Here is a 26,007-nt window from a genome sequence, read left to right on the forward strand (position 1 = left end):
TTTCACCCTTCCCTCTATTGTTGTTATTTTAAAATTATTCTTCATTTCTTATGAACTCCTTTTATTATTCATACTTTTTACAACTGTATCTTTTGCATACAGCGATCATTAAGTTGAGCCCATATACATTTATTAATACACCTGATATATTTAGTGTTGTGATAATGATTCATGTTCTATTCGTTTTGTGTGTGTGTACAGATAAGTACATATAGAAAATAAATAAATATAGAAATAAAATACATATAGAAAATGTGTGCATATCATTACATAGTTCTCTTTGCTCTTTTTAGGGTAGGTATTTCTTTAGTATTTAGGAACATTTTTGTTATTGGGGTTAACTCTATAGTAATATCTTTATACAACACTCTTCATTCCCCTCCCCTCTTTTTAAGATACTGTTAGTTCCCTGCGATTAGCAGTAACAAAATTAGTAACTTCCTCTTCTCCCCCACCATCTAGTTTTGATCACTGGTATTACTTTTATTAGCGTTTTATCTTACACATCTAAGTATACATACTTATTTATAGTATATTTATGTCCATCAGTCAGCTTCAAGTGCTATCCTTTTCCTTACAGCTAATTCCTATGAGGCAAACAACCACTTTATTCTACTTTTCACTTACACTCCCCTTCCCTCCTCCCTTTTTCTGTGGGCTATGTTATTTCTACATCATCAGATTATACAACATTTACATACCATTCTACCACAATTATTCCTATCTTACAATCTTAGTGCTACACAAGATATACTCAGTGCTTACAACCTGACCTCATGTCAAAGATTCTCCAGTCATTTTCTGGTTGCCTGAAATTTGTTCTCTAGTATATTCTTCAAGAAAGATTTATAGGAACATTATTCTTTGAGTTGTTTCATGTTCATATATGCTTGTTAATGGCCTGAATTCTTGAACTATAATTTGGTCAGATATGGAGTATTTATTTCCTTGAATATTTAAAAAATGTTGCTTTGTTATTATCTGGCATGAAATGTTGCTGCTAAAAAAATCTAATCCAGGGCTTCCCTGGTGGCGCAGTGGTTAAGAATCTGCCTGCCAATGCAGGGGACACAGGTTCGAGCCCTGGTACGGGAAGATCCCAAATGCCGCAGAGCAACTAAGCCCGTGAGCCACAACTACTGAAGCCTGCGTGCCTAGAGCCGGCAACAAGAGAAGCCACCACAATGAGAAGCCCACGCACCGCAACGAAGAGTAGCCCCCGCTCACTGCAACTAGAGAAAGCCCACGCGCAGCAACGAAGATCCAACACAGCCAAAAATAATAAATAAATAAAAATAAATAAATTTATATATAAAAAAAATCTAATCCAGTCTAATTTTCTTTCCAGGTTTACTTGGTCTTTTTTCCATGGGTGCAGAATTTTTTTTCTTTATTTTTAAAATCCAACAATTCTACAAGAATACTTCTGTGTTAACTGACTGTTCTGGGTTGAATTCCCCAGATTCACAGTGTGCCTTTCAACGTATATAGATTTAAACTTTCTTTAAAGTTTTCCTGAATTATAGTTCTAATAGTTGTTCTGTTCCACTGCGTTGGTTTACAATTCTTTTTATCATGGTAAAATAAACAACGTAAACAACAATAATAAACAACAAAACAAACAACATAAAATGTACCATTTTAAACATTTTTAAGTACACAATCCAGTGGCATTAAGTATATTCACAATATACTTGTTAATGTTACATAACCATCACCTCTGCGCTTTGGTTTAACAAAACCAAATACACTCCTAATACACTTATTTTTGCTCTCTTTGTCTGTCTTGTCACTTTCTTTTCTTTAAAAAAATATTTATTTATTTATTTGGCTGTGCCGGCTCTTAGTCACAGCACATGGGCTCTTCATGGGATCTTTGTTGTGCCATGCAGGATCTTTAGTTGAGGCATGCAAGATCTAGCTCCCTGACCAGAGATCGAACCCAGGCCCTCTGCATTGGGAGTGTGGAGTCTTAACCACTGGACCATCAGGGAAGTCCCTGTCTTGTCACTTTCTTTTGGCCCCTTTTCAAAAAGCTTCATCTGTTTGATTTTCTTCAATTTTCTCCTATCTACTCTTTATTTCTCTTATTGTGCTTTCTATGATGTATATTCACTCTTGTTTTCTTTCTAATTTAATCATCATTAAAAATATCCTTTTTTCTAATTCTTTCTGGAGTTCTGCCAGCTCTCATTTCACATCCTTCTACATAGCTTATTCACCTCATTTCTGAGCCCCTTTTATTTCTGATTTCTGTGCTTCTTTCAAAGGTTTCATCTTTCCCTTAATTTCTCTTTGCTTTATTTTGAAATATTTAATTACCATTTTCATCTGCTCTTTGGCCACTTTTTTTCTGGTGTGTTTTCATTATATGATGCAATCCTCCACGGCTCATTTGGTTTTTTTTCTTATGATAACTTAGTATGTAATTATCTCATAGTCCCTTTTCCAATATATTTATATGTTATCCTAGACTAAGAGGTTCGTTCCTGTGTCACATTGTACGGACATATTTCAGTTTTTAAAAATCCATTCCCGGGCTTCCCTGGTGGCGCAGTGGTTGAGAGTCCGCCTGCCAATGCAGGGGACACGGGTTCGAGCCCTGGTCTGGGAAGATCCCACATGCCGCGGAGCAACTAGGCCCGTGAGCTACAACTACTGAGCCTGCGCGTCTGGAGCCTGTGCTCCGCCACAAGAGAGGCCGCGACAGTGAGAGGCCCGCGCACCGTGATGAAGAGTGGCCCCCGCTTGCCACAACTAGGGGAAGCCCTCACATAGAAAACGAAGACCCAACACAGCCAAAAATAAATAAATAAATAAATAAATAAAATAAAATTATAAAAAAAAAAAAATTAAAAAAAAAAAAAAAATCAAAAAAAAAAAAAAAAAAATCCATTCCCCAGTTAAGATATCTGGATTGTTTCCAGTTTTTGGTGATTATAAATACAACTGCTATAAATACTTGCAGAGGGGAGACTACAGGTTTTCATTTCATGAGAAAAGCATACAGCAGTTGTTGGGGAAATGCAAATTAAAATCATAATAAGATGTCACTTCATATCTCATTATAATGGCTAAAATTTAAAAAAAAAACTGATAATTCCAAATGCTGGCAAGAGAGAGTAGCTAATGGAACTCTCATATCTTGCTGGAAAATTTCAACCTAGGAGTGGGATTGCTAGGTCATATAATAAAGGTATGTTGGATTTTATAAGAAACTGTCAAAGTCTTCCAAATAGCTATAGTATTTGCATTCCCACCAGCAAGATTTGAGTCCTGTTGCTTTGTATCCTTGCCAGCACTTGTGTTATTTCTTTTCTTTTTCTTTTTGTTTTGTTTTTTTGCCATTCTAAGAGGTTGTATAGTGGAATCTCACTGCATTTCCTCAATTACTATTCTATACTTTTCTCATGTAACAGAAAATAATGATCATTTTTCTATGTCATTAAATAGCCTGTATCACTAAATACCCTTTGCAAATAATCCTTTTATAAGGTTGAAATATAGCCTATCGTGATGGGTGTGCCGTAATTTATAAAACCATTCTTCCACCATTGGGTAATTTTTATTTCCAATTTTTCACAAGTATAAAATTACACTGTGATCAAAAAGTTTTGACTCCATCTCCATTTTCATAGAAGTTTCCTAGAAAGGGTCAAAGAGTATACATATTTATGTCTCTGATGCAGTCCAACAAATTGCTTTAAGTATTTATTTCTTTAATTACAAGTTAAATACTTTTCATGGAAGCCGTTTGTGCTTATACTTTTGTCACCATGAGTCCATGTCCTTTGCTCATTTTCTGTCGGATACTGATGTTTTTTGGTTTTTTTAAAAATAATTTATTTATTTATTTATTTATTTTTGGCTGTGTTGGGTCTTCGTTTCTGTGCGAGGGCTTTCTCCAGTTCCGGCAAGCGGGGGCCACTCTTCATCGCGGCGCGCGAGCCTCTCACTATCGCGGCCTCTCCTGTTGCGGAGCACAGGCTCCAGACGCACGGGCTCAGTAGTTGTGGCTCACGGGCCTAGTTGCTCCGCGGCATGTGGGATCCTCCCAGACCAGGGCTCGAACCCATGTCCCCTGCATTAGCAGGCAGATTCCCAACCACTGCGCCACCAGGGAAGCCCCCAGTACTGATGTTTTTATATGTTGATTTGTAAGAAATGAATACACTCGCCAAAAGTATAGACCACACTTTACATGTAAAGCAATATAGGCCTACCTCTGACCTCCCCACTCAATTCTTTATTCTATTTGAAAAATGAAATATACTTCAAATGAACAAACATTTATCCAATATCAACTACATACAAACATGTGTTCATCAGACTCAGGAAGTAGTCTTGCCTTCCAGGGAGTTATTTTGTTTCTCACAAGCTTGTAAGAAACAAGTAGCATTGTATAAAATGCACAATTTGAGTATAGCGTGATTAGAAGAGATTGTGATTGAATGAAACCTATTTATACTTTAAGAGGAAGTTGAGCTAGGCGTTGATTACTTTCAAAAGAAAGTAATTTGGGACAATGGAAATCATTTTTACACACAGAGAAAAGGAAAGTACCAGCCCCTAGGTCTGCAAGTGATAGGCCATGAGCACAGTATTTGAGGGTCACAAGCAACCCACCTTACTTCTACCAAATGTAACTGAAGGAACCTAACAGAATCATCAAAAGTTCATGAAATCATAACAGAAATGATGAAATTGTTACTTTAAAAAATTTTGTAAAGATATTAAAAATAACTTTCTAAAACCCAAGGTTGAAAATAAAATACTACTCCTACTACCACTTGCAAATATTCTGCCCACTCCCCGCTCCCATACATTTTAGCCTTTAAGTTAAAAGCCTGTGGCATATAATGGCAGGAAGTGAAGCAGCCATCTTGGTCCACAAGATGGGGCTGTATGAGGATGGCAGAGCAACAGGTTAGAAAGAGCTTGGGCCCCTGACTTTTTCTAGCAAAGCTACCTGGTCAGCTCATACTTTTACCTAGGAAAGAAATAAACTTTTTATTTTATTAAAAAAATATTTTTTTAGACAACAATTATTTTTCAGTTTCTCCATCACAGAAGCCAAACCTTAATCTTAACTAATACAAATTTCAAGTTAAGGAGTATGGGCTTTGTCAATAATACAATGGCATATAAAATGTTGTTAAGAAAAAGAAAAGAAAGGCCTAAATTAGGGCAGTGGCAGTGAGAGCAGAAAATGAAGAAAGCCATTTTGGAGGCTGAAGCTACAGATTATACAATTGGGCAAAAGGAGAAGTAAGAATTTGAAGTTTTACATCTGAGTCACTCAGAAGATGCTTATCCCATAATCAAGATAGGAAACATGAAAGAGGAAGAGTAGTATATAAATTGAGTAGATCTAATTGTCCAAAAGGCTGTGAGAAATGTGTGTTAAGTGCTTAAGAGAGCAGAACTTGACTTTAGAATTAGGGCTCATTTGCACAAAAATGATGGTTTAAACAGCAGGAACAAATGAGATTTCAAAGGGAGAAGTCACAGTAAAGGCAAAACTTTAGTGTTTCAGTTCCCCTATCCTTTAAAAAAAACAAAATATATAATAATTTAAAGTTTACTCCTTTAAGTGAAATATGAATGTCCCATGTGTTTACCTCACAATCATTTTCAGTAGTTAATGGACAGTCTCATGATTCAGGCATCCAATCAATTTCATTGATTAGCTGAACACCACAAACTGCAGTAGTCATTTTGATCTTTATATAGGTTTTTTGTTTTGTTTTTCTTTTTTTTTAAATTGAAGTATAGGGACTTCCCTGGTGGTCCAGTGGTAAAGAATCCGTCTTACAATGCAGGGGATGCAGGTTCAATCCCTGGTCAGGGAACTAAGATCCCACAGGCTGTGGGGCAACTAAGCCCACGTGCCGCAAACTACAGAGCCCATGTGCCCTGGAGCCTGCGTGCCACAACTAGAAAGAAGCCTGCGCACCGCAAGGAAAGATCCCGCATACCTCAAAGAAGATTCCGTGTGCCACAACTAAGACCCAATGCAGCCAAAAATAAATTAAATAAATAAATAATAAATCTTTTTAAAAAATACAAATGAAGTATAGTTGATTTACAATGTGTTAATTTCTACTGTACCACAAAGTGATTTGGTTATACATATATACATTTACTATATTCTTTTCCATTACGGTTTATCTCAGGATATTGACTATAGTTCCCTGTGCTATGCAGTAGGATGATCTTTATATAGTTTTAAGTCATTTTTTATTTTTAGTCACATCATTTAATTTATTCCCATAATGGACCTTATTGGTTGAATACCAGAAAAATAATGGTGAAACACACCAAATTAAGGAGGAATATAGAAATATTTCTGAAAATCTCAAAATGTTCCCCCGAAGTGACACTTATATGGTCAAAATTATTTACAAAGCCCAGCAAGGTATTTCTGGTACTTCAAAAATCTCTAACATATCAATCTAAGTTTAATGACTTTTACTTAAAGTCACTTAACATTGTTCATGCAAAAGTGATATTTTTAAAAATTTCTACAGATCTTCAGATTATATATTATGAAATCTAGAGAACTGTATTCTTCAAAGAAAAATCTGAAGACACTTACCTAATTTGTTATTTTAAAATTACTTACATACAGAACATATTTAGGCAATATAGTAAATGTAAACGTAGTATTTTGACTTTAAGTTGTGTTAAAAAGAAAATAGATTGGGATTGACATATATACACTAAATGTAAAAAATGGATAACTAATAAGAACCTGCTGTATAAAAAAATAAATAAAATAAAACTCAAAACAAAAAGAAAATAGAAAAGCAATAAATTTTCTCCAACAGAAGAGATCGAAGGTACTAATAAGTTTGGTATCCTTTACTGAGATTGTACACTTTCAAGAAAAAATGGCAACTACAGCATTATTACTTGAGGGTTCATTTTCATTATCTAAATTTCCCTATAGTAGGATCTCATAAACAGACCTCACAAAAGATTTATGAACCTGTCCTCATTATTACTCACATGTATAAAGTGGAAACAACAAATAAATTTAGTTCAAACAAATTGAAGGTCAAGTTTTCCAGAAAGCAGATTTAAAAATTATGTTTCAGGGCTTCCCTGGTGGCGCAGTGGTTGAGAATCTGCCTGCTAATGCAGGGGACACGGGTTCGAGCCCTGGTCTGGGAAGATCCCACGTGCCGCGGAGCGGCTGGGCCCGTGAGCCACAATTGCTGAGCCTGCGTGTCTGGAGCCTGTGCTCCGCAACAAGAGAGGCCGCGATAGTGAGAGGCCCGGGCACAGCGATGAAGAGTGGCCCCCACTTGCCACAACTAGAGAAAGCCCTCGCACAGAAACGAAGACCCAACATAGCTATAAATTAAAAAAAAAAAAAAAAAAAAAAAATTATGTTTCAGCTAGGCTAAAAAAATGTATATATCCATACCTCCCAATTACTGTATGTTTTAAATGTATTCAATCAACAATTACACTTTTGAATATATGCCAGGAACTATGATATGTGAATGCTATCCAAAAGTTTTTGCAAACATTTACTGAGCAGCTACTTTGTGTTATCGGTGTTTGTTAGCCACCAATTGCTTACTTTTATTTTTTTGGCTGCACTGCACAGCTTGCGGGATCTTAGTTCCCCAAACAGGGACTGAACCCGTGCCCCCTGCAGTGGAAGCACAGAGTCTTAACCACCGGACCGCCAGGGAATTCCCACCAACTTTACTTTGATAGCCTATACAGTCCTCCCTGGAAATCCGCCCAGGATTGGTTCCAAAACTCTCCGCAGACACCAACATTTCTTACATACGTAGTACCTTAGCCATCAACTCAACACTAAATTACTGATACTGGAACTCTTGCAACTTAAGTTTTTAAGACTCATGAATAAAAAGTAAAATTGTAAAAGAAAATTAATTTTCAATTATTATTTTACTGCTGTTCTCTTTGGTATTCCTGCCATGGTACTTTTGAGTTGGGTTACCAGTTAACCTTGGATAAATGAAAACTAAACTCAAGGCAATAAGTGTCTTTGCTTTCTTCTCATGAGTGTCAAAACTGCTGAAGTTAATCACAAAATATTAACCTTTTAGCTAGGTTTTCAGATCCGATAAAATTTCCCCTCAAATGAATGACCATGCGTGCTTTCTACTTTGATTTTTTTAAATAATAAGGAGGAAAAGGAGGTAATTCCTGTCTCCCTCCTCCCATCCCCAAAGAGCTCAAAAGTTAAGATGCTTTTTCTTACAAAAACCTCTCCCTACCCATGACGAAGCAACCAAGGATGCCAAGGCAAACCCGGAGATTCCTAAATCTTCAGCAGATTGTAACAAGGAAAACCAAAATTTGACAAAATTCTTCCTTCATTTCCACTGTTTCTGCAAAGATCAACCACTTTCTTGCTTTAAAAAAAAGACCACTGCAGGAATGCTGGCTGTACACTAATGAATAAAATTGCCCTAACGCAGAACCTGACGCTCACTTCTACCAAAGGAGGGCCTTAGTCAGAGGTTAACTACCGAGTAGGACAAACACTTTAGCAGTCACTCCCTCGCAAACGACAGAAAATGAAGACGTCTCTTTCGAATCTGAGGACAGTCGTGAGGTATCTCCCCGTCCCCTTCCATTATCAGCCTTGTTCCTTTCTGAATCAGGCAGTCCATCAGCCAACCTCCTTTGTCAGTAAAGAGGGTTGATGGTCAGAATCTTTTCGAGACAAAGATTATTGGAATAGTTCCCTGGAACCCAAGGGATCACTGTTAAGGCATCAGAGTCCTCGCCAAGCCCCGACAATAACAAACCAACCAAAGCCTGCGATCCCCATCACCGCCACCATTTATCGCTCTTCCTAGCCAGGGCTGAGACTCAGACCAGGAAAACCTTTCCCTTTCAGGGAAGTAAGAAGGCGCCAGGTCTGTTTCCTCAGGCCCTTCCTCTCCTCCACTGCTCCCTCAGAACACCTCTACATCTTGCTCTGCTAAGTACGCTTTCAACCGCCAAGCAGCCCAGTCCCAGACACACCCAAGATGGCTCCAACCACCTACCAGAGGAAACAGCTGAGCCACCACTCCAGCGATGCCGTCCTCTCGACTGCGGATATCCCCATTGGTCCAGCCAGAGAGCGCGAGACAACCCGAGAGTTCTGGCAGCCAATCGGGAGACGGCGCGCTTCGGCGCTGCCGCGTTGCCGACGGTACGCGCGCGGAAGTTCTGAGGCGTGGACCCAGTGGGTGTGCAGCCAGTGGGCTCCGGGCCAAGTGGTGGAAACCGTCAGTGTCCGACTCCTCCCATTTCGGGTTCGCGTTAGGTAGGCCTGGACGTTAGAGGTCCTCCGTCCCGGCTGAAGCGAGGCGGGACTGTGTTTGCTGAGGTGAGGTCTAGTAAATGGTGAAGTACTTCCCGGCCAGAGGGCACCTGGGGCCGTGAGGTCTCGGTGGCGTGCAGTGGGAGAGGAGTCCGACCCGCGGGGGAACCCAGCCTCGCCAACGGAGCGGGACGAGCGCAGCCCTCCGGTCTGGCGGGCGGCGTGGAAACCGCAGTCGAGCCGGTGTAACCGAGGCACGGCTGTGGTTGGCCCTCCCAACGGCTCTTTCGGCCCAGCACCCGGGAACGCGGCGGAGCTCTCGGCCGCGTGGATCCCAGCCCTTGTCACCTCCCTTCTTTCACCCACGTGCAGTCCCGGGCTGGAGAAGGGACTGCGGGCGCACTGAGTTCTCAACCCGCATTCCAGTCTCTTGTCACCCGATGCACATCTTCATGTGAGGTGATTCCTAAGCAGCTGGGGATCCTGAGGCTGTAAAAGGGGCTGCGGGGAGTGGACTGCAGTCCAAAATCCAGAAGCAGAATTTGATGGTTTAACCACTGACCCATTTCACAGGTAAGACCACACAAACCCTAAATAAGTAAAATCATTTACGCAAGATCACGGAGTTGAGGTCAGGTCCTAAGAGCTCCTGACTCTCGTTAACCACGATCCAATAAGGAATTATCCCCAACAGGTAGTTAAATAAAATAAGGAACAGTATGTAATTGTGCTCTTCGGCAGGTGGAAACCTGCAGTGAGTTCTGCATGTGTTAATGAGGCGGTAGATTGGAATAATCAAAAAACGGGCTCAAAAACCAGGCTGCTTGGTTCCTTAGTTGTTCTCTGCCACTTAACAGTGTGGCAGCTTTAGCTTCCTTGTGAGAATAACGGGCATGCTAATTTATCCCACATGATTGTTAGGCACATTAGTACGAACACGTGAAGTATTTAGAAGCCTGCCTGTCACATGGTTTATACGCAATAAATGTTCATTACTGTCATCACAATTAAAACATAACAGAGAGGAAATGATCACAGTTTCCTAAGAGCCTATTTGTAAAAACGAAAAGGAACCATAAATTGAAGCGAAACAGACTATTTTTCTGCCAAAATAAAAAAGAAGGGGAAAAAATATGAGCAAATTTTAAAATCCTGTTACACTCTCAAATAACACTGGTTGTCTCTGGATGATGAGATTATGAGTGATTTAAATTTTCTTCTCTATGCTTTACTATATTTTGCAAATTTTCTTCAGTAAACATGTTTTAATTTTGTAGTTCAGTTACTTTTAAATTTTCAGAAGGTATGAACAACACTGGTGAGAGCTTTCTTTAAAACGAAGCTATTACTGAGTGTGCTTATATGCTACAGGTGGAAGTATAAATTGGTAGAACATTCCTGGAAGGCAGTTCGGCAGTATGCTCCAGAAGGCTTTAAAATGGACAGTCCCTTTTTGAAAGTTATATACTTAATTTTTAAATTAGTGCATTTTTACATTCTCCTTTTATGAAATTAGAACCTTACAGATAAAGAGCACAATCCCTGAATTACCTACCCCCTTCTCCCCCCATTCCACACTCAAGACTGATGCAGAGCCTTCAAGTCCTTTTTTACACTCACATATTCTCTGTATGTGCATATATGCATTTGTAATTCTTAAAAATCGAAATAGTATCATACTATATAATTCTGTAATTTTATTCACTTGACAGTGTTTTTGCAGTGTAAACGTGTTGTCATTTTATAGCTTGTTATGTTATTTACAGCTCATTTCATTCACCTGCTCGATAGTGTTCCAATGTATGACTGAATTGTTCTGTTAATGTAAAATATTTATCTTTGTCTCATTTATCGATTTTCATGTTAAATTATATTTTGCTTGATATGTACTATGTAGCGCATTTTATTTACCATTCTCCTCTTGATGGACATTAGGTTGTTCAGTTTTTCACCTTTCAAACAGTGCTGCAGGGATATCCTTGTATTTGTTTTGCTGAGCACATGTGCTGTTTCTCAAGAATATATACCTAAAAGTGGAATTGCTTGGTTTTAAGTTATGAACATTTTTAATTTTAATAGGTATTGCCAAATTTGCCTCCAAAATACTTCTACTAATTTACACATCCTACAAAGTAGTCTATGACAGTTCAATTTCCCTACAATTTAGATCAACATGAGATACTATCTTTGTACTTTTTGTCCATCTGATGGATGAAAATTATACTCATTTAAAAATTTTTTTCATTCTCTGATTACCAGTAAAACTGCAGTATCTATTCATATGTTTATTGACCTATAATATATATGTTTCTATCATTTCTTTTTTAAAATTGCCCATTTTTCTATTGAATTATCTTTTTCTTAATGATTTGAGGAGTTCTTTATGCGTCCTGGTTACTGTCTATCCTGTATAATTTTTAAAAATTTCTTTAGAGTCTGTGGCTATGTCCACTTTTTGCTACCATTGCTAAAAAATGTTACAAGCATTTTCTCCCAACTCTTTGGTTGGCTTTTAACTTTAAGTTAAAATTTTAAGTTTGTTAGTTTTCAATTATTTATTCTACAGATAGATTTTTCTCTTCTTTACAATCTTTAGGTCTCTTTTTATCTTACTGTATTTCTCTAAGACTTCCAGTACCAAACTTCCATTGGTGGCAAGTGTCCCCATCTGGTGCCTGACTGTAACGAAAATGCTTCTGATGTTTCCTCATTGAGTATGATATTTACTTCTTTGTTTTTGTAGGTAGTCTTTATCGGGTTAAAGAAATTCTCTTTTATTCCTAGTTTGCAAGAGTTCCTCCTCTTCCCCCGCCCGCCTCAGAATAGTTGACTTTTATTGAAATTCTTTTGTGTGTCTTTCTGTATTTAAGATGATAGTTTTCCTCTATTTATCTGTTAATGCAGAAATTTACATTGAGTAACTTTACAATGCTAAACTTTTTGGGTATTCCTGGTATAAACCATACTTTGGTAACATACTTTTACTCTACTGCTGCATGTTTTTACTTACTATATTTGCTTCTATACCAAGAAGTGCGTTTGGCCTTGAGTTTCTTTTCTTATGCGTCAAGGTTACAGTAACCTCAAAAAAATGTTGAGTAGCCTCCCATATTTTTTCTGCTCTTGAACAGTTTGTATACTATGGAAATTATCCATTCCTTGAAAGTTTTGTAGAATTCATCTATAAAACTTTTTGGACCTGGTATACTGGGAGTGAGAGGTGGGGATGTGTGGCATGCAGCTCTGGTAAGATCTTTAATTGTTTTAGTTTCCTTCGTACTTATCCCTCTAATTGTTTTTTTTTTTTCTTTTTTTCTTGAGCCTAATTGGTATTTAGTCAGTAAGTTCAATTAGATATTCATGGTGAATTGTTCTGTCAGTGTAAAATATTTGTCTCTTTTATTGGTTTTTATATTAACTTCTATTTTGTTTGATATGAATGTTTCTTCTTGTATTTGCTGGTATGTCTTTTTTTCACATCCCTTCATTTCAACCTCTTGATGCCATTTTGTGAGATTTAAGTGGGTCTCTTATTTTAAAATATAGCTAGGTTTTGCTTGCAATTTAATCTGAGAGTTTGTCCTTTAATAAGTAAGACTTAACACATTCACCTTTTTTGTGATTATTAACATAATTGGCCTTTTTCTTGTCCTCTTATTTACCTTGCTTCCCATTGTATCTTTTATATCTTATATTTTTCCATTTCTCATTTTAATTGAGGTTTGCCCCAAGTTTTCTTTGTTCTGTTTTCTTTTTCATAGATTACTTTTACATTTTTTTCTAAAGATTTATTTATTATTTTTAAACTTTATTTATTTTTGGCTGCGTCGGTCTTAGTTGCGGGACGCAGGCTCTTCGTTGTCCTGCGCGGGCTTCTTTAGCTGTGGCTTGTACGCTCCAGGGTGCGCGGGCTGTAGTTGAGGAGCGCGAGCTGAGTAGTTGTGGCGCACAGGCTTAGTTGACCCGCAGCATGTGGGATCTTAGTTTTCTGACCAGGGATCGAACCCACGTCCCCTGTATTGTAAGGCGGATTCTTTACCACTGGACCACCAGGGAAGTCCCTACTTTTACATTTTTAACACAATTATTAAATTTATATTTTCCTAACAAAGTCTACATTTCGTTTGTATTGATATCCTCCCTACGAAGAACTTAGTATGCTTCTACTTTATTTTCTCAGATCTTGCAAGAATCCTCTTCCATCCCTCCTTCAAAAAAGAATATAAATTTCCTATGGTTATATCTTCTAGCATTTTGGTTTCATTTGTCATTAAAACCCATTTTTAATCTGTATTTATCTAGCATTAATGTGTTTTACTCATTTATTTGCGCACTTTTGCTTCTTTTACCTCAGTACTTCCTTCTACATTAGTTTTTATTCATGAAGTACTTCTTTATTTCTTTCAGAGTCTTTGAGTGTCTGTAAAAGCCTTCCCGCCCCCTCCCCCCCCCCCAACTATTGAAAGATACCTTGGCTGAAATAGTATTCTGGATTCAGACTTATTTTCCCGTAACATTTTGCATCTGGCATTTCTGATGAGAAGTCTGAGTACCAGTCTGATAAACATTCCTTTTAGATAATCTAGATTTTCTGAAAGTTTCTGAGACTTTGTCTTTCTTCTTGATATTCTGAAGTTTATCCATGGTTTGTCTAGTGGAATGTATTAAAAAGTTTATCTTGCTTGATACTCAATGGACCCTTACCTGCACTAGCCACATTAGTAGGCTAATGTGTTTTCCAGTTCTGAGAATTTTTTGGTCATTATTGCCTCTTCTTCATTCTAGTTATCCCTCCTTTTATTTCTTTGCTCTGTGTTCTGAGTGAATTACTCAACTCAGTCTCTCAGCTTACTAACTGGTTCTTCATCTGAGTCTATGCTATTATATTTATCTATTGAGTTTATTCAGTAACTGTTTTTATATCCAAGATAGCCAATTGGTTACTTTTTAAAATTGTATGTTTTTTCATAGATGAGGTTTCCTTCTTTAGCTCTTTGATATTAAATACAATATTTGCTTTAAAATTATTTTCAGGATGCTCTATTAATTCTCCTCCTTAATATAAGTTCATCAGTTTGGTGGGCTTGTTAAGTCTCTTTCATGGTATAGCTTTCTTCATATGTTTGATGATTCTTGGTTGTGTGTTCATCTCCTCTGAGAGGATTTGCTCTTTTGCCGTGGTGATGTGTTTGTGGTTGGCATTATCTCTGCAACTTCCCATCTGTTTCCTTTCCCCAGAGAGGTCGTGCAGACTCAATCTATAGAGAATTCCCTTTTTGTTTTCAGCATAACTTCATATTTTTAATTACAAAAAAAATTACCATTTCTTCAGATTTGGTGTGGCAGTGGGAGAAGAATTTATATGTTGACTAACATCTTGAGACTAAAATTGCTGACCTCTTTTTGACCTTTTAGTTCTACCTCTAGGTGTATATCTTCAGGAAATAATCAGAGATATACATAAGATATATTCCAGCCTTATTTATTATACTGGAAAAATAGAAATAATCTAAATGTACATTATAGAGGTTTATTTATAGTACTAATTATTAACTTATTAAATTTTAATTATTGCAGTTCTTTAGTGTAATTTAATATATGGATTATTGACCAAAGTACATTATACAGCCACTTAAAAGTCATATTACAGGAAAACATTAATGACGAGAGAAAGTACAGGATATGTTATCAATGAAAGATTATAAAAAATTATATATACTAAAATTCAAATTTTGTTTTAAAAGTATATATACTGAAAGAATAATAATAATTGCTAGCATTTATTGAGTCCTTTGTAATGTGCCAAGTATTATTCTAGGTTATTATGTCTTAACCTCACAACAATCTTTTGAGGTAGTTAGCATTATTATCCCCATTTAAAAAGTTTTATAAAATGGAGATAGTTTATATTAATTAACATATATTAAGTAGGTGATTCTTCATTTTTCTGTAATTTTCCTAATATTGATATTTTACATGTTTTTCCAGTTAATATGCATTCTTTTTTCATAATAGTTCATGCTGTTTTAAAAGATAGCACTATTGTTATAACAATCTCTTTTTTCTTATATATTTTATTATTTACAAATATGCACCATTCCTTATTGTTTTCCTTACAGAATGTTTCATGCATTCATGGACCGAAAGATGGAGTTGGTTTTTATTTTTAAAATGATATTGTCAGTGATCTGATACGACTATAAGTATTCACTTGATGAAGATGCATGGACTTGTCATTAAGTTGGACTAGTGATCATTTCTGAAAGTTTCTTCAACCACAATTTCTATTTGAAAATTCAAGTATCAAAGAATATTTGGTTTAGAGTGGTATAATGATTCTCTGAGTACTGCAAATTTCATAGAGACCACAGTTGGATTCCAGTTATATTCTACAATCAAAGTGATTCAGTTCTTTGATAAAGTTAATTTTGAAGAATTTTGTTTGTAAACAACGCCAAAAGATGGGAGAAAAAAATGGTAGGTTGAAAAACCATTGTTAAACTTTATGTTTAAAAGTATATAGACTACTTAATGAAGCTGAATTGTGGAATTTTCAAGGTTTTTCTGTGCAAGTAACTTTTCTGAATTAGAAAGAAATAAGGATTTATAGGATTTACTCTCATGTAGCAACAATTTTGATTGTCTTTATAATTAGTTGTGTATCTGTAATGCTGTCAGTACCTTAATGTACTTTTAAAAAATACACTTTATTTTTTTTAGAAAACTTACAGATTTACAGAAAAATTGATAGTACAGAGAGTTCCCATAGTCTCTGCACCCAGTTCTGCCTATGATTAAAATTTTACATTTGGCTGGTACATTTGTTACAATTAATGAACCATTATTGACCCATTATAATTAACTGAAGTCCATAGTTTATTCTTATTTCCTTACTTGATGTCTTTTTCTATTCCAGGATCCCATCCAGGATACATTACATTTACTTATGTCTCCTTAGGGTCCTTTTGCATATGACAGTTTCTCAGACTTCCCTTGTTTTTGTAAGATATTGTATCCAAGTGTTTTGTAAGATGCCCCTTTATTAGACTTATTGACTGAATTTTTTCTTTTCTCGCGATTAGACTTGGGTAGTGGATTTTGGGGAGAAAGACCATAGAGGTAAAGTGTCAGTTTTACGAAATGATATCAAGGGTGCATGTTACCAACATGATTTCTCACCTGTTGATGTTGAGCTAGATCACCTGGCTGACATAGTGTTAAGTGGCTTCTCCGCTGTAAATTACTACTCTTTTTTTTCTCCCTTTCTCTACTATACTCTTTGACAGGAATTCACTATGTGTAGCCCATACTTAAGGAACATGAATTTATGCTCCTCCTCTTTGAGAACAGAATATTTACATTAATTATTCAGAATTCTTCTGCAAGGGAGATTTGTCTCCTTTCCCCAGTATGTGTATTTATTCAATCATTTATTTACATCAGTATGGATTCATGGATACTTAGTTTATACTTTGGGTTATAATCCAGTACTGTTTTATTTTGTTCTTCAAATTGTCCCAGGATTAGGCATTTGGAGCTCTTTCAGTCAGCTTCCTGTCCCTTTGACATACCCCCATCAATGTAGGTGGTTTTTGTTTTGTTCTTTGTTTTTGGTTTTTAGCACTTACTTATTTTCTGGTACTATATGATGCTCCAGGCTCATCTTGTATATTTCCTGCCATAGTCCTAGAATGAGCCATTTCTTAAATGAGCCCTCCTGGTTCCTTTTATTGGAGAATGGTATTACAAACTAAGATCTGGGTAGTAGGTGTATTCATTTGTTATTGGGGTGTCTTGCTTCTGGCCCTCTCAGCTGACAGAGCAAGGTATATATAAATATAATTGTATATACACATATCTATAAATATTTCTATATGTAACCATTTGTATCTGTATTGAGCTAAACATGAGTTCATACTGATGTTTCTGGCTCTAATCCATTACCACATGGATTATTCTAGCTTACTCTCCTTGCTTATCTATAAATTCCCATTATCTGTTATCCATTTATTTAATTGCTCAATTCTAGTATATATGTATAGCAGTATCAGAAGTACTATAAACTTATTCTCAGGTATGACACCTCAGTGCTTGTGCAATTTCCTTTTGCCTATAGTTTTACAGAGTCCATTTATTTCCAAAGTTATTTAGGTCAGCACCTTTTCCACCTAGCCCTTCAGAGAGGTTGTGTATACATTCCTTCGTGGGATCCCTGATCTCTTAAATGATATTTTAAAATTTGCATACATTAAGCTTCACTTTTTGTGCTTTCAAGTTCTGTAGGTTTTGACGAATGCATAATGTCATGCATACACCACTACAGTATCATACAGAATAGTTTCACCACCCTTTAACATACTTGTAATACAGGGATTGTTTACAGATTGTAGTACTGATTTCACTGGACAGTTATCTAGGCCAGCGGTTTCAAACTTTCTTTTGGTCTCAGGACTACTTTATACTCTTAAAAGTATTTAAAACCCCTAACAGCTTTTGTTTATGTGGATAATATCTATTCATATTTACTGTATTAGAAAACTGAGAAGCTTCAAAAATGGTAATTGGCTTATTTTTTTTTAAATAATAAACCCAACATGTTAACATAAATTACATTTTTGTGAGACATAACTATTTTCTGAAACGAAAATAATTAGTGAGAAAACCATTGTCTTATATTTTTACAAATCTCTTTTAATAGTTGGCTTAATAGAAGAGAGATTCTCAGATCTGCTTCTGCATTCAGTCTGTTGTGATATGTTGCTTTGGTGTAAATGTATAAAGAAAATGAAGCTTCACACAGACAAGTTGGAAAAAGGAAGTATATTTTAATAGCCTCTCAGATAATTGTGGATATTTTTCTTTGATACAACTACAAAACTCAACAAGTAGTCATTCCTTCAAGGTTAGTTGTAGTGTGGAATCTGAATTCATATCAGTGAGCTTTTTTTACACTATGTTACATTAAAAATCCATTGGTTTGTCTTGCACTTTGAGGGGTCTTTTACACATGTATGATTTTATAACATCATGCATTGGCCACTTGGAAAACATTGGTTCAATGAATTATGCAGATTTTTCCAAATGTTGACACATTTGATCATACAGTATTTAAAAATTACATTTGTTAATATTGCTACCAATCTCATCAAAAAGTGATTAGTTATTGAGAAGCTGTCGAGCTTACCATGGCAGATGCAAGTTTTCTAAATTTTCAATTTAAACTTGATAGCTTGAATTTATCATTAGCAACAAATGCTGTTAGTTTTGTCCTTCAAGTGATAGGCTCCCTTTATTCATGTTTGAGAAAATGTGTACCAAACACCCAAGTTGGAAAAAACCATAATTTTTATTAGTGGTTCTTTTAAGGAAAAATGGTTTTCTATGAAAAAAAAAAACAAAAAACAGCTAGTTTAGCTTACAACTCAATCTCCCTAGTGCTTTTCCTTGAAACAGCCATTGTACTGTGGTAATTATTTATGTTGCTTTATCAAGGACCTTCTTAAGTGAAATTGGTGGTAAATTATAACAATGACTTACTAGTAGTTTGGTGCAACTGCCTTGATTCACACTAAGGCTCCAACATTTTTACTCACCAGTGCTTTTGAACCATCAGCTAATGTCAGTATAGGGAAGAAAAAGGCAAATAATGTCTTGATATTACTATTAAAATGGCCTGACCTAGCGTATTGTCTGAAAGGATTTGGGAACTCCCAGGAGTTCATAGACTACACTTTGCTGATAACAGGCTCAAAGGTGTCCAGAGATTCTCTGGACCAATGCCCTGAAGCTCTTAAAGGGATGGATGGAGAAATATAGATATATACATATACACATACCTAGGTCATTATCGATGTATTTAGTAAGCACTCCATAAATATTCATCTAGTAAATGAACAGATAAGTGTGATTCATGAGCATTGCCTATCTACAAAGATTTTCTATCTCAAGTGAAATTGGAAGACATATAGTCTAACTATATGATTTACTTGTCTTCCTTCTTTACAAAGCTGCCATACCTCTTGCTTCATGATTATGTTCTTGCAATAAATAGTCATATCTAGATAAGTAATGGAGCAAGCTTGGACAGACAGTAGAGTTATCAGATGGTATTCTTCATTTCTGGAAGCAAGTAGGGGCAATATTAGTATACTGATTTGATTTTCAGTTCCAGTACCTGCTGCTGTATTCCTTCTCAGTCTCCATGGTTCCTTTTTCTTGTACTAATCACTTCCATGTTGATGTTCTACAGAAGACCCTCTTCTCATTCTACAAATTCTCTCTAACCACATCTATTCTGTGGCTTTAGCAAGAATTTGTGTGCTATTGACTCCAAAATTTGTATATCTGGACCACATCTTACTCTGGGGCCTGTGTATCCAGTTTACTCACCCTGCTTGAATTTCTCACTTGTCTCTCTACCTTTACTCCCTATCACAGTGGATACCATTATTATACATATGGTTGCCTGAGTCAGAAATGTAGAAATCATTCTTGTCTTGTCCCTCTTCCCACTGCCACTTGAGTGATATTTTTAAGAAGCAAAATTAATAACATAATAAGATGCTTAAACCTCTTGAGTGGCTCCCCATAGCCTTCCATATAAAAATAAAGCTGCTTAGCATGGCACTCAAGGCCATGTCACAGCCCCTATCTGTCTCTAAAACATCATTTCTCATTTTGTCCTTTCACATTGCATTTTTTTCAGATGTTGAAACCTTTGTCTGAACTGTGCTATGGGGAAAAAGGAAAAGAGGCTTAGTCTTGTGTAGTACACATCAGGCCATTGATTAGATGACTGCCAGGGAGAGTTGGGACTCTGAATCCTAAGTTTCTTTTGAAGAATCTCACCCCATTACCAACTTGGAGGTTCTGGGTTTAATTTTTAATATTAAGGAAAATGTATTTTTTATAAACTTACTGCTCTGTCTGCTCATTAATCCTCCCAATGGCTTCTCAAGTGACCTTTCTACAGTGCAGTTATTGTTATGTTTCTCCTTTGCTTAAGGTCCTATTCATTTCAAACATTTTATACATTAATTTTATATATTTTATAAATAATTTGTGTTTAACATTTTAGGTATTTTTTGTTACTTTTAAACATAGTGTAAGATTTGACTTTTGCCAATTTATTTTAATTGCATTTCTCATATTTCTGTTTTCAGCTTTGAAAGGATGATTTTGCTAGAAAATTTTTGATTAAGGTGTTAGCTTGCTGGGCATCTGAAATGTTGGTTTATCTATATAACTGTATCTATAAAAGCTTTAAACATTATTTTGCCTCCTGTAATTGTGAACAAAAAATGTTGCCTGCCATTTCAGTAAACAATGAATATTGCCTGCCATCAAGCCCTCATCCACTACATCCGCCCCCAACAGCACGCCCTGAGGGGAATTCAGAGTGTAGAAAAACCGGATACTAGTCCTAGATAGTTAAGATGTGTGTCTGAGGAATAACTTCAATGAGCCCTAACTCTTGCATCTCCCCAGACACAGAAAAGCACTAAAATCATTAAACTGAGATGTCTGTCTTTTGTGATTAGCCGTAATCTTTTGATGTTTGACTACATGTTTTATTACCACCACCCCCCAGCCCCCACTCCCCCTGGCAAAAAACTTCTGTATATCCTGGCTCCTCCCTTACCTCTTCGGAGCAGTTCCTCAGAGCTGTCTGAGAGGCTGCCTCCCAGGCTGTGGTACTCAGTAGTTTGCCAAATAAAACATAATGTGCAACTTGTAGGTTGTGCATTTTTCTTTCAGTCAACATAATTATTAAAAAGTTAATATCAAAGATAGTTTTTAAAGCATTATTGTTAGGCATTTAGTTATTTCAGCAATTGTTGAGATGTTTCATTCTGAAACCCTCCACTTCCATACTCAGTGGAGGTTATGTCCTTGAAATTTTTTAAGTGAATATGTGTCTATAAATACACCCACTCCCACCCCTAGAATGAAGTCATTCCTTCTGTTTTCCAGTCAAGAAATAGTGTCACTACACAGAAAGAAAAATAAATTGTTTAGGCATTTAAAGTTAAAAAAAAAAATAGTGTCACTAAAGTTTTCAACACATTTTTTTTTTTAATTAGCAGAAATAAGTGAGATACCAGGTCATATTTTTTGCTTGTAGGTCATTGTAAAGAAACAGTGACCAAAATCTTTTTCTTCAAGGAAAGTAATAGGCCAATTAAATTTTGATTTTTATTTAGAAACCAAGTATATTCTTTTTTTTTTTTTTTATAAAGCTTGTACACTGATACTTTTTTTTTTTTAATTTTATTTATTTATTTATTTATTTTTGGCTGTGTTGGGTCTTCGTTTCTCTGCGAGGGCTTTCTCCAGCTGTGGCAAGCGGGGGTCACTCTTCATCGCGCTGCGCAGGCCTCTCACCATCGTGGCCTCTCTTGTGGAGCACGGGCTCCAGACGCGCAGGCTCAGCAATTGTGGCTCACGGGCCCAGTTGCTCCGCGGCATGTGGGATCCTCCCAGACCAGGGCTCGAACCCGTGTCCCCTGCATCGGCAGGCAGACTCTCAACCACTGCGCCACCAGGGAAGCCCAAGAAACCAAGTATATTCTTAATAACATGTGCCTTAGGAAAATTATGTCTATTGAGTTCTTAGGCTATTCACTTATTTTTTCTTTAGGTGATGCAAAAACTTTCTGGATGGAGCTAGAAGATGATGGGAAAGTGGATTTCATATTTGAACAAGTGCAAAATGTGCTGCAGTCACTGAAACAAAAGATCAAAGATGGATCTGCCACAAATAAAGGTATGAAGCAATAAAAACGTTCAGTACATTTAATGCTGAATATTACCCACTGATAATATAGTATAATTCTGTTTCCAGTATTGCTGTTCGTTTTAAAAGTCAAATAACTTCTTTTGTTTTTTAAGAACCTAACATCAGTTCTACTTGCTTTGTGTGTGTGTGTGTGTGTGTGTGTGCCCCGCTTCTATAAAAACTTGTTTTTACCATACTGTGGACATTTTGTAAAACTGGATGAAGCTGATTACTTTGAATAATAGCTGCTGAATTTATCTCTACTTATCTCAGGCTACCTTTTTCTCCCTCATTTTATCTTTTTTTTTGGGGTGTGAGGGGGGTGTACTGCAAAACTAATATCTGCTCATTGTAGAACATTTGGTACATATAGAAGAATGTAACAGAAATTATCTATTACCCAATCGTTCAGAGGCAACTTATTTTTTTTTAATATAAAAGTAAATATATAAATATATTTTGACTGCTTTAAACAGAACTTGCCTTAGTAGTCTTCAGAAAGCAAACCTTGCGTTCTACATAGGCAGTCAGTTCAGTCAACCAAGTATATTTTCTGCTTCTTTGTCTTCAACCTAAGTGGTTGTAGAACATAGACTTTTATATGGAAATTTCCTTCATTCCATCAGAACGTATGATTTTCAAGCAAAATCTCCCCCGACTATCCTTTATTTTTCCCCAGGATATTCTTAATACTTTATGGATGTTCTTATGACATTAATCTATGATGTGCTTGTCCACAAAATTAATACTATTTTTCATTTTAATATTTCTTCTCATTCCTTCATGAATCAGATATATCTAGGTTTGAATCCAGTTCTACCACTTCCTAGCTTATTGACCTGGAATAAACAGCTTCACCACTAGGCCTTAATTTCTTTGTCTTTAATGTATTCAGTAGATAATCATAAGAACCTCTTAGAGGAGTTGTGAAGATTGAATGAGATAAAGTATGTAAATTGCCTAGTACAGTAGCTGACATCTTGAGTGAAGTTGATACTGCTGCTGATTGTTTTCATTGTTTTTTCCTTTCCTTAACAGAATACATCCAAGCAATGATTCTAGTGAAGGAAGCAACTATAAATAATAATTCAGCTTTGATAAAGGGTATGTACATTTCTAATCCCAATCTAGAATATTCTCTGCTGTTTTCTTGCTTTGAAGCAAGCCAGCCTTAATTATGTCACGTTAACTGAAGACAGTTTAAAGTAAAACTGTAAGATCCATATATGGAAATCAGTTTCCCTAGTAAATGAAAAGTCCTACCCATCCAGAGATAGGAAATGCATACTCTACTAAACCTCTCCAGGAAGGAATGAACAAATGTATCTCTTCTTCAAAAACGCTTCTACTATAAGAAGGGCAAAAAGAATTCCAAGACTCCAAACCACTATAAACCTATTGATACTTTGTGTAAAGAACAATACTAAAAGGTACATTCTGGTATAGATAAATTGATGGAAATTTTTTTCATTTCTAGATTATTATTAGACCGTGAGTCTAACAAATTTATTTTAGAAGTAATTGAACAAAGATAATGTACCAGGATTATAAAAAGAAAAATTGAAAAGTTATTTTAGATAAACAAGTCCTACTGTATAGCACAGGGAACTATATTCAATATCCTATCATAAACCATAATGGAAAAGAATATGAAAAAGAATACGTGTGTGTGTATATATTTATATATATATATCTGAATCACTTTGCTGTACACCAGAAACTAACAGAACATTAGAGATCAACTATACGTCAATTAAAAATTTTTTAAATTAAAAAGCAAGTTATTTTATCAGAATCACTATCTTATAAATCTTACACTATCACTAATTTGCTAAAGTGTTGAGGTACATTTACTAAATTTTAATTAATATTGGTAAATATTTTCAACAAATTGTAATTATTTTAACTGTCATAATTTGGAGCCATAAGGTTTTAAATCTCTGAAAAATGGCTTAACATCATCAGTTTTTATTTATTTATGTATGTATTTATTTTTTGCTGTGCCGAGGCATGCGAGATCTTCGTTCCCTGACTAGGGATTGAACCCATGCCTCTGCAGTGGAAAAGAGGAGTCTTAACCACTGGACCGCCAGGGAAGTCCCAAATTTATTTTAAAGAAAGCTTTTGTTATTCAAAAGTATTTTCAATTTCAGTAGCTAATGTACAGTTTTAGAAGAGTAGATTCTTTAAGAAAACAGTCTTTCTCTCAATATCCTTCAATAGCACTTGGAATCAACACACCCTTAAGGGATTACATTTGCTTTGCAGGAGAGAAGCTTTTAAATGCAGGGGGTGGTAAGAGGAACTAATTCTAAACAATATTGTTTCTTTTTTTCTTTCTGAAACAGTCTTTCCCACTAAAAGAAAGTAGGTTGGGTTTTTGTTTCGGTTCTTTTAAAGTAATGATTTCATCAGTAGAAATACTGAGTACTACAGTTTCATATTTTTATATAGTTCATCTGAAGTGTAACAAATTTATCAAAATAAAAGTGTATGTTTGCTAGTGGTAGAGCAATGTTTTAAAAGTAATTGGGGAGTTATGTAATTGACATTGCTAGCATATGTAGGGATTAAACACTTTCTAGTAATAAAGATTCATGTTAGTATTTATATTAAAAGGAATATTGAGACTGGGGGAAACAAAAGGACTTGGTGTTGAGGTCAAAACAAGCCATCCCAGATCCAGCCTGAATTCTCCAAACCACTAATTACCTTTAATTTTCTTTGATTGTGTATAATTCTGTAAATATCTGCTGTATCCCCATACGAAGAATTGGATACTGTTTTCTTGAAAGAAATTACTATTTCTCCTTTCTCCCCTTATCTAATGGTTAATATAAAATCTCCATGTTTTTTAGTAAATCTTATTTCTAACTATGCTTATATTTATTTGTTTTGTTCCTATTTGTTAATATGGCTTTATATGGCTCATTCAAAGAAATTAGCTGGGAAATTCTTAACTTGTTAAACTTATTTAATTTTTAATCAGTTATTATATTATTTACTCAGCTCTCTTCAACTATCAGATTTTAAATCTTTTTTCACCTGGATAACTGAAGAGGGTTATTTATGCTTTCTAATTAGCCAAGGATGACCTTGGATTATAACTTAAACTATTCTTTTATTTCCTTAAACTTTTTTTTTTTCTTTTTAATAAGAGTGGTCTGCACTAAAGGACCAATGCAAGTTAATAATCTAAGGCAGGATGAGAATCACTTTTTTTCTTAAGGTCCACCACTGCATAGGAAAAAGCACAATTAAAAACAATTTTTTAAAACCAAACAAAGAATATTCTACATATCCATTTTTTTCAAAATAAGAGCAGGAAATCTATAACTTTTTCATTAAATACATAGCTTATTTCTATAATGGAGTCATGTTAGAAAGAATAGATGAAGTTGAAAAAGAAGAGACAAGAAATGAGATGAAATTAAGTGTGGAAAGATATAGGAGAAACTAAGAGAAATATGAAAATACAAATGGAAAGACAAAAAGAGGTACCCAAATACCTCCCTCTCTCCCCAAAAAATAGATAGTAATAGAATAATGAGAAAACAAAAGATACATAAACTTTCCATTTTGTGACCTTAATAGAGCCTTTAAGAGTTATGTTTTTTTGTAAAATACAAGCAGAAATAGGGATACTTGATGTTTCACTTTAAAGATTGATTAAAATTCAGATAAAGTTCGGCCACACTACAGTTTCTGCAGTAGAAATCTCTTCTATCCTAAGTCTTTTATTTTATCCTATCTTATTTTCTTTTTTTTTTTTTTTTAATTTTATTTATTTATTTATTTATTTATTTATTTATTTTTGGCTGTGCTGGGTCTTCGGTTCGTGCGAGGGCTTTCTCTAGTTGCGGCAAGTGGGGGCCACTCTTCATCGCGGTGCGGGGACCGCTCTTCATCGCGGTGCGCGGGCCTTTCA

At 35.7% G+C, this 26,007-nt stretch overlaps 2 protein-coding genes across 12 annotated transcripts in view; one reads left to right on the top strand and one right to left on the bottom strand.

Annotated features, from left to right (window-relative positions):
* Positions 1–9,125, bottom strand: part of CAB39L (calcium binding protein 39 like) — a 98,993-nt gene extending 89,868 nt beyond the window's left edge. For 2 of the 3 annotated variants that reach the window (XR_009005898.1, XM_057532853.1), the window contains exon 1: positions 9,042–9,125. The gene's annotated coding sequence lies outside the window, so the exon portion shown is untranslated. The remainder of the gene's footprint in view (positions 1–9,041) is intronic. The other variant, XM_057532855.1, reaches the window with a different exon arrangement.
* Positions 9,126–9,183: 58 nt separating this feature from the next.
* SETDB2 (SET domain bifurcated histone lysine methyltransferase 2) overlaps positions 9,184–26,007 on the top strand; it is a 306,643-nt gene continuing 289,819 nt past the window's right edge. For 6 of the 9 annotated variants that reach the window (XM_057532841.1, XM_028161729.2, XM_057532842.1 and 3 more), the window contains exons 1-4: positions 9,184–9,874; positions 15,421–15,778; positions 21,942–22,067; positions 23,118–23,183. In XM_057532841.1, the coding sequence (XP_057388824.1) occupies positions 15,763–15,778; positions 21,942–22,067; positions 23,118–23,183 (208 nt within the window). In that variant the 5' untranslated portion in view covers positions 9,184–9,874; positions 15,421–15,762. The remainder of the gene's footprint in view (positions 9,875–15,420; positions 15,779–21,941; positions 22,068–23,117; positions 23,184–26,007) is intronic. The other 3 variants (XM_057532839.1, XM_057532840.1, XM_007193751.2) reach the window with 3 other exon arrangements.

Source organism: Balaenoptera acutorostrata, chromosome 18, assembly GCF_949987535.1.
Source record: "Balaenoptera acutorostrata chromosome 18, mBalAcu1.1, whole genome shotgun sequence".
NCBI lineage: Eukaryota > Metazoa > Chordata > Mammalia > Artiodactyla > Balaenopteridae > Balaenoptera > Balaenoptera acutorostrata.